This window comes from Thamnophis sirtalis, unplaced genomic scaffold (assembly GCF_051295495.1).
Source record: "Thamnophis sirtalis isolate CommonGarterSnake01/CBP01778 unplaced genomic scaffold, rThaSir2_p1.2 scaffold_4, whole genome shotgun sequence".
NCBI lineage: Eukaryota > Metazoa > Chordata > Lepidosauria > Squamata > Natricidae > Thamnophis > Thamnophis sirtalis.
Genome location: NW_028261384.1, coordinates 130,370,782 through 130,388,765, shown reverse-complemented (window position 1 = coordinate 130,388,765; position 17,984 = coordinate 130,370,782). Strand labels below are relative to the sequence as shown.

Sequence of the window (17,984 nt, the reverse complement as noted above, 5' to 3'; positions counted from 1 at the left end):
GAAAGGTGGGTTTTAATTTCAGACATCCTTAAACGATAAATCAGAGGTTGACCAAATTAGCTCAGACAAGGACGTAAGATTTGTATTTCCTCTTTTGTTTATAGAGCCAGCTATGACTCCTACATAATAGCAATAGCACTTAGACTTATATACCACTTTACAGTGCTTTATAGCCCTCTCAAAGCAGTTTAGAATCAGCATATCGCCACAACAATTTGGGTCCTCATTTTACAGAAGAATGGAAGGCTTAGTCAACCTTGAGCCTGGTGAGATTCAATCTGCTGAATTGCAGGCACCCGGCAGTTAGCAGAAGTAGCCTGCAATACAGTGGTTGTTTCAAAAACATTTACTACTGGTTCTGTGGGCATGGCTTATTTTATTTATCTATTTATCTATTTATCTATTTATCTATTTATCTATTTATCTATTTATCTATTTATCTATTTATCTATTTATCTATTTATCTATTTATCTATTTATCTATTTATCTATTTATCTATTTATCTATTTATCTATTTATCTATTTATCTATTTATCTATTTATCTATTTATCTATTTATCTATTTATCTATTTATCTATTTATCTATTTATCTATTTATTTATCTATTTATCTATTTATCTATTTATCTATTTATTTATTTATTTATTTAAAGCTTTTATATGCCGCCCAATCCCAAAGGACTCCGAGCGGCTTACAAAGAAAATATAAAAAGGATAAGAACAATACAATTTAAAACAACAGTCATCCCTCATACATTTATTCGAGTCAGGGCCAGATCTCAACAGTGAGGTCAACAGTCCCAGCCCTGCCAAAACAGCCAAGTTTTTAATATGGTACCTCTCACTCCCACCTCCCAGGTCAGCGGTTCAAATCTCACCGGCTCAGGGTTGACTCAGCCTTCCATCCTTCCGAGGTGGGTAAAATGAGGACCCAGATTGTTGGGGGCAATATGCTGACTCTCTGTAAACCGCTTAGAGAGGCCTGAAAGGCCTATGAAGCGGTATATAAGTCTACTGCTATTGCTATTGCTATTACTGCTATTGCTCCCCCAGGCGTCGCAGAAGGATACCATGGTCGATGGTATCAAAAGCTGCTGAGAGGTCAAGAAGCACCAGGATAGAGGAATACCCTCTATCCCTTACCCGCCAGAGATCATCGGTCAGGGCGACCAAAGCAGTTTCCGTGCTGTACCCGGGCCTGAAACCAGACTGAAAGGAGTCTAGATAATCTAGATTATTTTGTGGGTGTGGCTTGGCAGTCATGTGACTGGGTGGGAATGGCTTAGTGGCTTGGTGGTCATATGACCAGGTGGGCATTGCTTGATGGTCATGTGATCGGCTGGGAGTGGCTTGGTGGCCATGTGGGCATGATCAATTTAGCCAACTATTTTGCCAATTTAGCAGTCCATTAAACAATATACAGCAGTCCCCTTTTCTATTCTTCTTAACACTGCATGAAGTCCAAGTCATACACGGTTAAGACAGTCAGTCATCAATGTCTTTCAGTTAAGGGATAATCCAAATAACATAGTCCATAATCATACAAACAGTCTGGTATTCAAAGTTTGCTAGCAGTTGCAAAACTTACAATAGCTCATGGCACTTTCTAACAGCCAGCTTCCAAAACACTCAGTTCAGATCAGCCCAGCATTTAACAGGGAGCTAACAGTCATTCTGGCTCCCTCTTATGGCTGATTGAGGAAACAGCAACCAATCACATTTTACAGTATGATTTAAAGAAACAGGTACAGCATTGTTACATGATATATTGCTAACCCAACCGTTAGATTATATTCCTAACAAGCTCAACCGGATCCTGCTGGGCCACAACATACACACACACACACACACACACACACACACACACACACACACACACACACACACACACACACACACACAGTTAAAGGTAAAGGTTCCCCTCAAACATATGTCCTAGTCGTTCCTGACTCTAGGGGACAATGTTCATCACCATTTCAAAGCTAAAGAGCCAGTGGTGTCCAAAGACATCTCTGTGGTTATGTGGCAGGTATGACTAAATGCTGAAGGCGCACAGAATGCTGTTACCTACACACCAAAGTGGTCCCCATTTTTCTACTTGCATTTTTACATGCTTTAGAACTGCTAGGTTGGCAGAAACTGGGACAAGTAATGGGAGCTCACTCCATTATGCAGTGCTAGGGATTCGAACAGTCAAACTGCCAAATTTTCTGATCAACATGCTCAGTGTCTTAGACACTGAGCCATCGCATCCCATATGTGTCTGTGTGTGTCTGTGTGTGTCTCTCTCTCTCTGTGTGTATGTATGTATGTATGTATGTATGTATGTATGTATGTATCTATCTATCTATCTATCTATCTATCTATCTATCTATCTATCTATCTATCTATCTATCTCTGTGTATATACTTACATTATCTCATAATATTGATAGATGTGGAGATTATATAATATTTTAGGAGGCAAAATAGTTAATTAAACAATGTCATTTACTTGATTCCTTTGATCAAATGCTCCTTTTTATTCAGATCAGGTCTCAACAAAATAATATAGCATTTGGGGGCAAAGATACAACCTAATAGTGCCCCACTGGAAGCCAAGATGGCAAAGATCTCCACAGCCACCATATATTTCCCTTTGCTGCTCACGTAGGCAGGAACAAAAGACAACCAGACACTGCAAAAGACTAGCATACTGAAAGTGATGGATTTGGCTTCCTGGAAAGTGTCTGGTAATTTCCTAGATAGGAAAGCTACAACAAAGCTAACAATAGCTAAAAGGCCCATGAAGCTCAAGATACAATAAAGCATTGCAACAGATCCTTCATTGCATTCTAGAATGATTTCATTGTTTAGAGAGTTCATGTCACTATTTGGAAATGGAGGAGAGATGGATAACCAGATCACACAAAGGAGAGTTTGGATAAGGGAGCAGAAGAGCACAATGGAAAGAGCTAATTGTTTTCCAACCCATTTCCTCATTTGTGATCCTGGCTTGGTGGCTAGGAAAGCAAGAACCACAATGATAGTTTTAGCCAACAGGCAAGAAAGTGCCACTGAGAAGATGATTCCAAAAGCTGTTTGTCGAAGGAGGCATGTCACTTTTGTGGGTTGGCCAATGAAGAGCAGAGAACAAAGGAAGCAGAGGAGGAGGGAGATGAGGAGGGTGTAGGAGAGGCTGCGGTTGTTGGCCTTGACAATGGTAGTATTGTGGTACTTCCTGAAGATTCCAAGTACAGAAATTGTGCTGAAGGAAAGCACAAAAGCCACAGTGCTCAGTCCAATGCCTAGATTTTCTTCATAAGATAGATAACTTATGTATTTGGGAATGCATGAATCATGGTCTTTATTTGGATAATAATCAGGTGGACACAGAAGGCAATCATCCATATCTGGAAAAGATATCAAAATATCCTTGACATAACTGCATATTCCACCACATTAACAATTGAGAGTATATTTATTACATTTCCAACAGGATTTGCACAATCAGGTAAATTGTTTGTTTCTTTAATCACAAAGAAAATGGTGGAAAGCAATATGTCTTACAACCTGCCATGACAAATGAGGCTACATTTCTCCTAAAGGAATGCCCATAAGGAAGCTACATTTTTATCTATATATCCATGCATCCATTAATTCTCCTGATGTGGAATTCTGTTTTATGGAAGGCTAATTTATCATATTTGTTCTTATTGTGTCAAAGTCTTTCTAAGATAGTGAAGTAAAACTATAGGAGTGAGATAAATAAATAGTAATAAGTACCAGAAGTTCTTCCAATGAGTAAAATTACTAATATAATTATTGTGTTCCTAAACAACAGAGCAGAAAGTATGATTTTCTCAGGCGTCCATATCCTGGGCAAGAAAACTCAGAAACAAGGTTACTTGCTACAGGTTTCAATGAGGCCACAGTCCAGCATGAATGAGTTCCAGCAGATACCAAGTCTGGGAGTGTTCTGACCTAGGCTTCCCCAAAAAGCACAAGGCAGACTCCTGGCCCCGACAAAACCCCTTTTATTACACGGATGTGAATTCCACTCATTCCCATTCAACAAGGCCTGGCCAACAGTCTTTCAAAGGAATATTTATGACTACAGATATTATCTATCTTGGAAAGCTGCCATGTAAATAGTTTCCAAATGAAGTGCTGTGCAAGGAAAGGCTGGGCACAGAATCTCTGAGATTCACAGACAGATCTTCACATTCCTGAAACAAATCTGACGACCGCCCGAATGAATTGTTTCCTGCAAAATCCCACTACCCTTTCTCTCCTCTTATGTCCCATGGGAGGGGCCAATCACCTTCCACCTGTAATTTTACTCCCAAGTCTACCCTGATTTCTGAGTTGTTCTTTTCTTCTGGCAGCTCTGTGCATGTGCACACTGGGAACAGGCTCTAGCTGTTCCTCTGCCTCTCTGTTGTCAAACTCTGTAGGCATCTGATCACTGCCAGACGGCCTCGGCCCCATCTCTGCCTCTGACGCAGAGCCCTCATCCGAGCTTTCTCTAGCCTCCAGTACTGGCCCATGCTCCTCCCCTACTTATTCACTATCCAACTCTGCTGCCAGCTCTGGTGGCCTCTGGTGGGCCACAACAGGGAGCTTCTGCCTACCAGCACTGTAAATAGCCTCAAATGGCCCTACACACACCCATGCCCAGATCCAACCCCATAGTCAGCATCTGACTCTGTTAATCCTCCTTCTGGGTCTCCCAAACGGTGCAACCAGCACCAGTCAGCTGTTCTGGCCATTTGGAATCAGTGCCTGGCAGCTAGCAAGACACTGGTTACAATCCTGGGATCACCATCGGTCAGCTGTTCTGGCCTCACTGTCAGCGCTAGTCAGCTGTTTGAAGCTCTACTTGGGGCTGCCCCTGAAAAGTGTTAGGAGACAACAATTAGTCCAGAATGCAGCCGCGCGAGTGATACTGGGTATACCAAGGTACACCCACACCACACCTATCCTCCGTGAGCTGCACTGGCTTCCCATTGGTCTCCGAGCATGATTCAAGGTGCTGGTTATCACCTTTAAAGCCCTACATGGCCTAGGACCCGGATATCTACGAGACCGTCTTCTGCCGCATACCTCCCTAAGACCGATAAGATCGCACAGGATGGGCCTTCTCCAGGTGCCATGAGCTGGACAATGCCGGCTGGCGACGCCTTGGAGTAGGGCCTTCTCTGTTGCCGCTCCGGCCCTATGGAATGAGCTACCCCCAGAGATCCGGGCCCTGCCCACTCTCATAGCCTTCCGTAAAGCTATCAAAACCTGGCCTTTCCGGCAGGCCTGGGGCTGTTGACCTCTTGATTGAGGTCCAGCCCCGCTTAGACTGGGTGCATATTGTGTTTCTTTTAATTTGTTGTGTCTTATTTTGTTTTAATCCTTTTTAATATTTCTTATTTCTGTAAGCCGCCCGGAGTCCTCCGGGATTGGGCGGCCTATAAATTCAATAAATGGAAATGTAAATGTAAATGGAAGCAGTGCTAATCAGCTGTTTGAAGCAGCACTAGTCAGCGGTTTAAAGCAGTGCTAATCAGCTGTTTGAAGCAGCACTAGTCAGCGGTTTGAAGCAGTGCTAATCAGCTGTTTGAAGCAGCACTAGTCAGCAGTTTGAAGCAGTGCTAATCAGCTGTTTGAAGCAGTGCTAGTCAGCTGTTTGAAGCAGCGCTAGTCAGCTGTTTGGGCATGCTGGTCCAAAGGCAGCCATCAGGAGCATGTGAGATGCCAGCCGCTGGGGCCATGCTATTTCCGCAGCCGGGATGCCATCTCCGCAGCTGACACCATCATTTCCCCCTTCCCCCTAGGCATGGCAAGCTGGCAGGGCTTGATAGATTTTCTGTATGCAAACCTTCATTTCCAGCACCAACACATACTTTGAAATTTCATTACAAATGGCTGCTTATTAATATAGCATATGAAAGTGGAGAAACAATGCTGCCCCCATACATTCACATGGTTTCTTACCTGTCTGGTTTGAGATCTTCCCTTCTGAACAGGGGATACAGTCATAGCAGCAAAAGTGTTTGCTCTCTTTCTTGGTCTTTCTATAGCCTGAATGGCATTTATCATTGCACAAGGAAATGGGCTGAATCTGTCCATGAATGGAAGAGACTTAAAATTAAAAAAAAAGGGCACAATCAAAAATTTCAATATATGAAGAAGATTCCAATACTTTGAACACTGAAATCTCTTTAAATTTTGAGTAAGAAAATAAAAAAGGTATTGAAATGACATGGATTCTACCTGCCCAAACTGGGTTGGCCAGACAATGTTCTTTTCAGAAATAGTCAACAGTTGGTTTAAGGGTGCCTGTGGGTCTATCCTTCCAATTTTGACTCTAAGAAAAGTCTGGTTTGAGAATGTGACCCAGTTGATGATGTCAAACTTTCCTATTAATTCACCATTTTCATCAAAAGAAATAATTGCTCCTCTGCTGGTGTTAAATGACACACGTCTAAGAAAGGGATGGATCTAAATGGAAGAAGAATAAGAAAAAAGCTTGAAAAATGCCATAATGTGTTTCAATGTAGTGTATAATTATTTGAGGTACGTTATGTACTTTTAGGGATGCAGTGGCTCAATGGCTAAGACGCTGAGCTTGTCGATCAGAAAGATTGGCAGTTTGGCGGTTCGAATCCCTAGTGCCGCGTAATGGAGTGAGCTCCTGTTACTTGTCCCAGCTTCTGTCAACCTACCAGTTTGAAAGCATGTAAAAAATGCAAGGAGAAAAATAGGAACCACCTTTGGTGGGAAGATAACAGCATTCTGTGTGCCTTCGGCATTTAATCAAGACTGGATTATTGTAATGTATAGCGCTCTACATGGGGCTGCCCTTGAAGAGTGTTCGAAGACTCCAATTAGTCCAGAATGCAGCCGCACGAGCGATTGTGGGTGCACCAAGGTACACCCACGTTACACCTATCCTCCGCGAGCTGCACTGGCTACCTATTAGTCTCCGAATCCGCTTCAAGGTGCTGGTCGCTACCTATAAAGCCCTACATGGCATCGGACCTGGGTACCTGAGAGACCGCCTCCTGCCGATTACCTCTCTCAGACCAATTAGATCGCACAGGTTGGGTCTCCTCCGGATTCCATCTGCCAGCCAATGTCGGCTGGCGACTCCCCGGGGGAGAGCCTTCTCTGTTGCAGCTCTGGCCCTCTGGAACGAGCTCCCTGTTGAGATCTGGATCCTTACTACCCTCCCGGCCTTCCGCAAAGCCACCAAGTCCTGGCCAGCAGGCTGGGGGGAGCTGAGAAGCATCTACCTCCACAGAAATTGTGAATGTTGGTTTTGTTTTTAATATGTTGTCTTTGTCTTGTTCCCCCCTTTCCCTTGTCTTTTGTGAGCCGCCCGGAGTCCTCCGGGAGTGGGCGGCATACAAGACAAATAAATTATTATTATTATTATTATTATTATTATTATTATTATTATTATTATTATTATTATTATTATTATTACACAATTGTATCACAGCGGCCAGTTGTTTCGCCGGATTTGGCATTGGTTACTAGTCGGGCCCCACCCAGGGGCCTAGGACGTCGTAACGTATTTTCGTAATATACGTGCAGATCCAAGCAGTGCGGCTTTTTGCATTTGACTGATGGTGATTTTGTCAATTTTTAACTGTTTTAAATGTAATTCCAGTGCTTTTGGAATAGCACCCAGTGTGCCAATTACCACTGGAATTACCACTGCTGGTTTGTGCCATAGTCGTTGAATTTCGATTTTTAAGTCCTGGTATCTTGCGATTTTTTCATGTTCCTTCTCAGCGACCCTGCTATCACCTGGTATTGCGATGTCTATGATTGTGACCTTATTTTTCTCAACCAGTGTGATGTCTGGTGTATTATGTGCCAGTATTTTGTCGGTTTGTATACGGAAATCCCACAAGATCTTGACCATCTGATTTTCAGTGACTTTTTCAGGCTGATGTTCCCACCAGTTTTTTGCTGTTTTGATATTATAATTTTTGCACAAATTCCAATGGATCATTTGTGCTACTGAATTGTGCCGCAATTTATAATCAGTCTGCGCGATTTTTTTTACAGCAGCTGATAATAATAATAATAATAATAATAATAATAATAATAATAATAATAATAATAATAATTTAGTCATGCCAGCCACCTGACCACAGAGACATCTTTGGACAGTGCTGGCTCTTTGGCTTTGAAACGGAGATGAGCACCGCCCCCTAGAATCGGGAATGACTAGCACGCATGTGCAAGAGGAACCTTTACCTTTATGTATGTTTACAGCTAAAGATGGAGAGGAGACTGTTTAACTTTATGTCACATCCTATGGCAATTTCTATAATTACACAAAGGGAAAAAAGATGAAACAAAAAAAAAGGAAATGTAAAACAGAAGAGAAGAAAAAAAAACTCTGGCTATCAGCTAACTTCAAGTTAAAAGAAATCAAAGAAATGAAGAAGTGGAGTTTTATGGATTGCCCAGCTTATTGAAAAATATCTCATGGTGTTAAATCTTTTAAATTATATTGAAAGCATCCTGTCATGTATTTCAGAGGTGGGTTGTTATCGGTTCTCACCAGTTCAGGCGAACCGTTAGTGGCAATTGGGACTGGGTCGCCGAACTGGTTCTCCAGTTGCCATGCCATTGTCGGCAGGATTTTTTTTGTCATTTTGTAATGCTCTGTGTATGAGCAGAACAATTTACAGGCAACTGCACATGTGCAAGCAACATGCACAAAGCGTGCATGAAGCGAACTGGCAGTAACGCTGGCAGCAACCTACCCCTGATATATTTCATTGATATTGATCTATCTATCTATCTATCTATCTATCTATCTATCTATCTATCTATCTATCTATCTATCTATCTATCTATCTATCTATCTATCATCTATCTATCTATCTATCTATCTATCTATCTATCTATCTATCTATCTATCTATCTATCTATCTATCATCTCTCTCTCTCTCTCTCTCTCTCTCTCTCTCTCTCTCTCTATCTATCTATCTATCTATCTATCTATCTATCTATCTATCTATATATATATATATATATATATATATATATTTACCTACCTACCTACCTAGATATAGATGTAGATGTAGATGTAGATATTGATATATTGATATGTTGATATGTTGATATGTTGATATGTTGATATGTTGATATGTTGATATATTGATATATTGATATATTGATATATTGATATATTGATATATTGATATATTGATATATTGATATATCTATCTATCATCTATCTATCTATCTATCTATCTATCTATCTATCTATCTATCTATCTATCTATCTATTTATCATCTATCTATCTATCTATCATCATCTATCATCTATCATCTATCATCTATCATCTATCATCTATCTAGCTATCTAGCTATCTAGCTATCTAGCTATCTAGCTATCTAGCTATCTAGCTATCTAGCTATCTAGCTATCTAGCTATCTAGCTATCTATATCTATTTACCTACCTACCTACCTAGATATAGATGTAGATGTAGATGTAGATATTGATATATTGATATGTTGATATGTTGATATGTTGATATGTTGATATGTTGATATGTTGATATATTGATATATTGATATATTGATATATTGATATATTGATATATTGATATATTGATATATCTATCTATCATCTATCTATCTATCTATCTATCTATCTATCTATCTATCTATCTATCTATTTATCATCTATCTATCTATCTATCTATCATCATCTATCATCTATCATCTATCATCTATCATCTATCATCTATCTAGCTATCTAGCTATCTAGCTATCTAGCTATCTAGCTATCTAGCTATCTAGCTATCTAGCTATCTAGCTATCTAGCTATCTATATCTATTTACCTACCTACCTAGATATAGATGATATAGAGATAGAGATGTATATGTATATGTAGATATAGATATAGATATAGATATAGATATAGATATAGATATAGATATAGATATAGATATAGATATAGATATAGATATAGATATAGATATAGATATAGATATAGATATAGATATAGATATAGATATAGATATAGATATAGATATATTGATATATCTATATCTATCTATCATCTATCTAAAATCAACACATAAACATTGATTTGCTTATGTATGCTCATTTTTTTCATTTAGTTTTAGTTGATCAGAATGAAGTTTGGGAACTAAGTATAATAGCAAATATTCACAGAATAATAAGCCACTAGTGAAACATACAAAATATACTGTAATATATTCTGTAATATATTCTATATGAAAAAAATACTGCTTTTCTAGAGCTCATGACTGTGTAAGGAGATATCCTTAAACAGCTGAAATATTTTTGAATAATTCATTCACAGAGGTTGCGAGACACCAATAGTTTTGACAGTACCTTCCATGCTTGTTGATTAAGGCTCTGTCTCCTTCTGTCTATCTTTGACCTTTGGTTGAACACTGAGGACTTCATCGCATGCAAAGCATGTGCAATGGCATAGACAGCATTGTAGACACTGTAGCTGTGAGCAGTCATCTGCATTTCAAACACAGTCATTGAGAGAGTCTCCAGCTGCTCCATCCCAGTGCAGATGTCCACATCTGTCATTTCACTGGTAAAACTGGGGAAGAAGCAATTAAATGCTTGTTGCCAGATTTCTCTCAACGAGTCATCGTTTTTCACCAATAGCGGGTTCCTCTCTTCCAGAAATTGGTAGAATCCAGAAACGTCATTTGAATTCACTGCCAGAGATATTGAACCATGAAGAAAATTCAAGTCCCAGCTTCTTTGTATGGGAACAGAAGTGAAATCCACATCAGCAGTCGTAATCCAGACTTTGAAATAATGTAGTATTTCTGCAACTTCTGCTACTTTGAGCAGATTCCTTAAATTAAACAGTATCTGAAACTCACCCTGGACAATAATTACATTAGTTGTGGAGGTCAAAAGAAGTTGGACTGTTTCCCCAGCTGCTTCTACCACTTCATCAAAATTATCAAGGAATCCTGCAGCCAGTTTTGATACAAAATCAAAACAAATGCCACTTTTGGAAAACATTGGAAGCACGTTCCTTAGCAATGTGTCTGTCACTCTGCCAGTATCAAGATACAACACCCCAATCCAAGTCCATCCAAAATGCAGCAGAAGATGGAGGATCCCTTTGTACTGATGAATTGCATTTGGGGACACCCAATGGAAGAAATCAGATTGCATTTGAGTATTCATCTCGGGAGCAGAGCTATAAGCAAGCTAAATAAAGGGAAGAGGAAGGGGAAAGTGTAGGTTTTTCCCCTCAAAAGATTCATGGCCAATTTTTGTTTTTGCAGTAAAATTATCCCGTTTCCAAAACTACATTAGCTAGTGTGTTCAAATAAGCATTTCTGAGGGATGCTGACAAATAATAAAAAGAGCTGAGGTGGCTCAGTGGTTAGGGTGCAGTACTGAAGGCCACTTCAGCTGACTGTTATCTGCAGTTCAACGATTCAAATCTCACTGGCTCAAGGTTGACTCAGCCTTCCATCCTTCCGAGGTGGGTGAAATGAGGACCCAGACTGTGGGGGCGATATGCTGACTCTGTAAACTGCTTAGAGAGGGCTGAAAGCCCTATGAAGTGGTATATAAGTTTAACTGCTATTGCTATTGCTATCAATGCAACCAACCTCAATTTCCAAGAGGATCTGTTGTTTCTTTTTAAAAACCTTGCTTGGGCCAAAAAATTTGGATATGCAATAGACTTAGATGAAGGGCAGAAACTGGGACAGAAAAAATAAATTGACTATGTCAACTGCATATAAGGAAAATTTGTATAAAATGTTTTATAAATGGCACTTTGCACCGGCAAGACTGGCAAAAAATGTTTAAAGATAGATTGGCTAATTGTTGGAAGTGCAAGCAAGTATCTGATTCATACTATCATATATGGTGGACATGCCCTAAAGCAAAAAAATATTGAACGAAAATAAATACATGGCTAGAAAAAATGATAAAACTACATATAGATTTGAAACCAGAGGTATTTTTGTTGGGCATTCTACCTGAAACATATGATAAAAACACCACATACTTGATCATGCATATCTTAACTGCAACCAGAATTGGATTTGGGCAACAATGAAAAGATGATAAGATCCCGTCTGAAGGGAATGTGATCAAGAAAATTTAAACTGTGCAGAAATGGACAGATTAACACTTGCTCTTAAGGATAAAGAGGAAACGGAATACTTTTTGATATGGAACATATTTTATTAATGGCTAAATAAGAGAAGTTGGAAAGGAGGAAATAGAACTGGAGGAGATGATAAAGAGGAGAGTCATTAAAGAAGATGATGTTAAATGTTAAATATCAATGTTATGATATTATGTTATTATATTAGTGATATGATGGCGAGGAATTATGACAACAAAAATGTATAATATGATTACTTAAGCACAATTATACCCAGAACACACACTGTTTGATGAAAATTGGATGTTATATAAAGAAAACAAATTAACATGAGTCGAGGTGGCGCAGTGGTTAGGGTGCAGTACTGCAGGCCACTTCAGCTGACTGTTATCTGCAGTTCAGCAGTTCTAATCTCACCGGCTCAAGGTTGACTCAGCCTTCCATCCTTCCGAAGTAGGTGAAATGAGGACCCAGACTGTGGGGGCGATATGCTGACTCTGTAAACCGCTTAGAGAGGGCTGAAAGCCCTATGAAGCAGTATATAAGTCTAACTGCTATTGCTATTGCTATTGCTAAAACAAATTAAACTTGGGGAAAAAAAACCTTTCCAGTTTCATAAAAGTCACTTACCTGTGCAATTTTGTAGTTGTTCAGGATGGTAACCATGTCCAGGAATTCATTAGAACTCGGTCCTCCAATGACAGACACCAAAATGTTCTGGATGTCACATTTGTAATTAGGAATAAATCTGCCTGATGTAGAGATTAATTCCATTGTGGCTGCAGAAGTATGTCTTGGACTAAAATAAGTGTTGTGGATGTTGAATCCTAGGGTAGCATTGGTTAAGATCTGAGGATTTTCATTAATCTCCTTGACAGCAAACACCAAAGCTAAGATATGTTGGTAAGCCTGAGTCAGTAATCTGCAATGAAATAGAACACAAATAGAATAGAATAGAATAGAATAACAGAGTTGGAAGGGACTTTGGAATTCTTCTAGTCCAACCCCCTGCCTGCAGGGTTGTTTCTGAAGTTAGCTGTTGTTTTCAGGGTTTTTGCTAACATGTTTCTGAATGGCTGGACAGCTGGGAAGAGATGCTTGTTACTTAACATGGCTATAGAAAAAAAATACCAGCTGCCATCATTATCTGGAAATCAGACCTAGCACTGTCTAATAATTAGACATAGGGACTTAGCATCTTATTTAATTCAGACAGTGTTATAAACAGTTGTTGAAATGTTGTCTTGTGCATTCCCCTAAAACAATAACCAATATATGTAGAATAGAATATTCTTTATTGTGATTGGTCGAGTGGTTGAACACATGAGGAATTTGTCCCCTGGTCATAAACTCACAGTGTACATACAAACAGCAAAGTAATATAAACATAAGATACAAATAAGAGAAGGCAATAGATAATATATTGTGGATATGCCCGAAGACGAGTACAAGCAGTGGTTGCAAACTCAGATGCCATTCCCCAAATATGTGCACAGTGCCCTCCTCTGTGATCCTCACACTCCCAGCTCAAACAGGAGATCCCCTTCATGGAAGAAAAGGTCATTGGGGGATCACCGAAAGATCATATTCTGGTGGATGCCGAAGGATCCACTGGAAGTCTTAGAAAATGCCCATTCTCAGAAGTTTTTTTTGAACCCTTTTTGATGGCAGGTTCAAACACAAAAAGAATTGGTCAGCCAAAACTGTCTTCACCTTAGAAAGTTGTTGTTCTGCTTTTTAAATGTTTTGTTGTCGTACTGAATTTAACGTTTATGTAAGGGGGAGAGGGAGTCAGTTACACAGAGAGCTGGCGCAGTTCTGGTCTGTAGGACAGCAGATCCCTTCCCTTATGGTGACCAGCCTGATGGTGACCAGCTCCCGGAAGGCACTGGTATGCCCGTACCGAGGCGTACCACCTGCAACCCACCACTGGACTGTAACTTTGTTACTTGTACCTCTTACTTGTTATGGTTCTTTCTGCATTTAACTTGGAGGGATTAAAAATCCCTATTTAAGCATTAAAAAGAGAGAGGAGGTAATAGGAAAGAGAGAGGGATAATAGCAGTGGTGGGTACCTGCAGGGAGCACCAGGTACCATTCCGGTATGGTACTCTGGAGGGCCCAACCGCCCATCTGCACTCCTTACCAGTATTTGAGGTTTTCAGGGCTTACACGCCTGCACATGGAGCGTACGGCTCCTGTGCGACGGTCTTCCGAGCAGCTGGAGAGTCGCGGAGGCATTGCGGAGTGTCGCAGGTGGTAAGTATGCATGCGCACGCAGTTCATGCATGCGCATGTGCTGCACACATTCATGTGGTGGACGCCCGGCCCTGTTGCACCATACCAGTTGCAACAGGATCCAGAACCCACCACTGGATAATAGTAATACAACCCTACTACATGAGTAAATATCCTTAGGCGTAGAACAGTGCTGTAGGAATTAACTATTTGACAGAGTGATGGCACAAGGGAAAAAAAAACATAAAAATAAAGTCAGGAGAGAGTCTGAATAGTTCCATTTCCTTACATGAAATCCGTCATGCCCTGAGAGGGATGCCTTGTGAATTTGGCTTCTTCAGCAGCAAGGAAAAACTGAGAAATTGCACCACCAATAATGAGTTCTCCCACTTGATAATACTTATGAAGAATAATGCTTGGCTCGTTGCTCGTGCATTTTGCAAAATGAATTTTGCAGACACTCTTAGGGAATAAAACTAAGATCAGCACACAAAGTATTACAATCATGAAGGATTTTGGAAAGCTGTTCTCCATCTCTCACACAGCTGACACAATAGCCATAAATTTCAGGGTTATGTGTCAATTACAAGGCAAGTCATTACAGAGTAATACAGTGAGCCCAACCTTATTTCCACAGCTTGGAAAAAAATATATATTATGCCTCTTGAAGCATCTGTTAATTTTCCTTAATAATATTTCCTATAGCTATGAATTACCCAGAGAATTGTGAAACAGAGAGAAATTGCAATTAGCTGGATAAGCACAAACCAAATAATTGCATATGCTTTTGATTACTATGCTGCTATTTAGACATTCTTTAACTTATGCCCACTGAGCATTAAGTAATGGTTGATGTTTTAATGTCTCTGCATAATTTTTGGCATGGTGTATCAGAATTCATTTGCCATTGCTTCCTTGGTAGCATTGAGAGAGAGAGTTGACTGGCTCAAGGGCAACCCGTTGGCTTGGTATCTTTCCCCCCCCCAAGTTTTTTATTTATTTATTTTTATTTTATACATCTCATTGCGTGGATGGTGTGATACCTGGGTATCATACATTTCAATACAAATAAACATAACAATATTATTCCTAATAATTACATTTCTTTTTCATTTTGTTAACACATAATTTTTACTATAGTTCTTCAGTTCTAAGCCTTCTCCTAGTTCTTCCATACCTTATAACATTTTAAAGTTTTTACTACCAACTCCTACCCTCAAAATGACACTATACAGCACTGCACACCAAGACACCAAGACACAAGAACAGTTTCCCCCCGAACGCCATCACTCTGCTAAACAAATAATTCCCTCACCACTGTCAAACCATTCACTAAGGCTGCATTATTATTACCATTAGTCTTCTCATCGTTCCTATCACCCAGCTCCTCCCACTTATGACTGCAGGATTGTAACTTTGTGGCTTGTATCCTTACGATTTATATAGATATTGATTATTTCCTGACTGCTTATTTGTACCCAATGACTATCAGTAAGTGCTGTACCTTATGATTCTTGACGAATGTATTTTGTCTTTAAAAAAAATATTTTTATTAAAATAGTTTGTTTGATATCCACGTTACATTTTGTCTGTTAATCTAAAGGAATCTGTACAGTTTTGGTACTCAAGAATCACAAGATGTTTCTACTTTTAAACATTCAAGTGAATGATAAATAGAAACAGTTCTCCTATTTCCATCTCTTTCTCTCTTTCCTGATTTGTTTGTATGTAATAGAGTGAGAACAGGAGAAAGAATATACATATATATGTAAGATTTGTGAGTTAATGTATTAGCTTTAACACTTATGCAATATTGTATACATCCTGCTAGGTCAAAGGACAGAATCAACTGTTTCTTGATGTCTGTCTTAGTTCAGCTTGAAGTTAACAGACATATATCACATTGAAATGCAGCACTTATTTCCTTGGAAGCAAGGTGACAGTATATATTTCTGATTTTTGAATTTCACTTCAGTTCAGTGACTCAGGTTTACCAACATGTTGTAGCCTTGGTGTTTGTCATAAAGGAGATGTTCTGCCCCCCCCGCCTCCGGCCTGCAAATCACCCAGATACAGGCTTGGCTGTTTGCCACTCTTTAATCAGGGAGTCATTGACTCCTTTGGCTGAAGGCCCAGACAAGACTCACATGCAAGAATAGTTGGCAGCAACCCAAAATCCAACCTTCTGCCAACCTTCTGATCAACAAGCTCAGTGTCTTAGCCATTGAGCCACCACATTCCTAATCATTGCATGGAATCCCCCAATATATACTACATAAACATGACAAATGAATGAATGAATGAATGAATAAAGCATATACCCAATAACCATATATATTATATGACATAGAGAAACAACACAGTCTAGTTCGGATGTGTAAATGTACATGGCAAGAAAAATCAATCTTGTGTTTACCAGATGGATGACAGAGGGAACAAAGCTGTTACAGAATTTGGTAGATCTGCTAGAAATGTTTCAAAATATTTGAAATATTAATAGAATATTTCAGAATATTAACAGAAACAGAATAGTGGATAGATAGATAGATAGATAGATAGATAGATAGATAGATAGATGGATGGATGGATGGATGGATGGATGGATGGATGGATGGATGGATAGATAGGTAGGTAGATTTTCATTCCTCCTTTTGCTACCAAATACCAAATATCATTCCTGTCTCTACTACTAAAAATAAATATACTATTCTAATCAGCACCTTGTCTACTTCACAATTCTTTGGTGCTCACATTAGTGTTAAATTTATTGGCAAAGAAATAAAGTGAGATTAGTAGAGCTATTTCTAGTCTCCCTTTCTTTGTCCATAAATTTAAATTTAACACAAAATAGTTTGTCCTGGAAGCAACTGCCTTTAAAGATTCCTGGATTAGGGTTGAAAGGTGAAAGCGGAAGCAGTATGCTCCATCCCATATTTGGGTAGAGCAGGTTGCCCTAATAGACCGGTCTCACTGGAAAAGCACTTGCTCACATTAGTGTTCTTGTTTGCATTTTAGAATAGAATAACAGAGTTGGAAGGGACCTTGCAGGCCTTCTAGTCCAACCACTGCAGTGGTTGGTTGCAGGTGGTACGCCACGGTATGGGCATACTGGAGCACTGGGTACCATTCCAGTACGGTGCTCCGAAGGGCCCATCCACCCGCCTGAGCTCCTTACCTGTCCTTTAAGCCTTTGGCGCTTCTATACACATGCATGACACATACGGTGCCTGCGTGATGCTCTGCTGAGCAGCTGGAGTGTCGTGGAGGCTTGCGGAGGTGTTGCAGACAGGTATGATGCATGAGCATGCTGTGTGCATGTGCGCATGTGCCACGGGCATTCATGTGAGTAATACTGGGCCCGTTCCAACCATACAGGTTGGAATGGGATCTGGAACCCACCATTGAACCACTGCTTAGGCAGGAATCCTATACCATTTCAGATAAATAGCTATCCAATATCTTCTTCAAAACCTCCACTGTTGGAGCATTTACAACTTCTGGAGGAAAGTTGTTCCACTGATTAATTCTTCTAACTTTCAGGAAATTTCTCCTTAGTTCTAAGTTGCTTCTCTCCCTGATTAGTTTCCACTATTCTTCTTGTCATGCCTTCAGGT

At 39.8% G+C, this 17,984-nt stretch overlaps 1 protein-coding gene across 1 annotated transcript; it reads right to left on the bottom strand.

Moving 5' to 3' along the window:
* Positions 1-2,490: 2,490 nt before the first annotated feature.
* On the bottom strand, positions 2,491-15,545 carry LOC106556159 (vomeronasal type-2 receptor 26-like). Its single transcript, XM_087714861.1, has 7 exons — positions 15,506-15,545; positions 14,660-14,846; positions 12,763-13,054; positions 10,880-11,216; positions 10,365-10,708; positions 5,965-6,091; positions 2,491-3,392 (listed from the first exon to the last, which is right to left on the bottom strand). The coding sequence occupies exons 1-7, from the start codon at positions 15,543-15,545 to the stop codon at positions 2,491-2,493; spliced, it is 2,229 nt and encodes a 742-aa protein (XP_087570987.1).
* Positions 15,546-17,984: the final 2,439 nt, after the last annotated feature.

What these genes read in the sequence shown, in the direction of transcription:
- LOC106556159 (XM_087714861.1), bottom strand. Translation starts at nt 15,545, where the DNA reads ATGGAAGAACTAGGAGAAGGCTTAGAACTGAAGAACTATA. An exon ending in CTTAGAACTGAAGAACTATA is followed by an intron (nt 14,847 to 15,505) that starts GTAAAAATTATG and finishes TGCTGATCTTAG; the next exon opens with TTTTATTCCCTAAGAGTGTC. An exon ending in GAAGATCTCAAACCAGACAG is followed by an intron (nt 3,393 to 5,964) that starts GTAAGAAACCAT and finishes TATCTTTTCCAG; the next exon opens with ATATGGATGATTGCCTTCTG.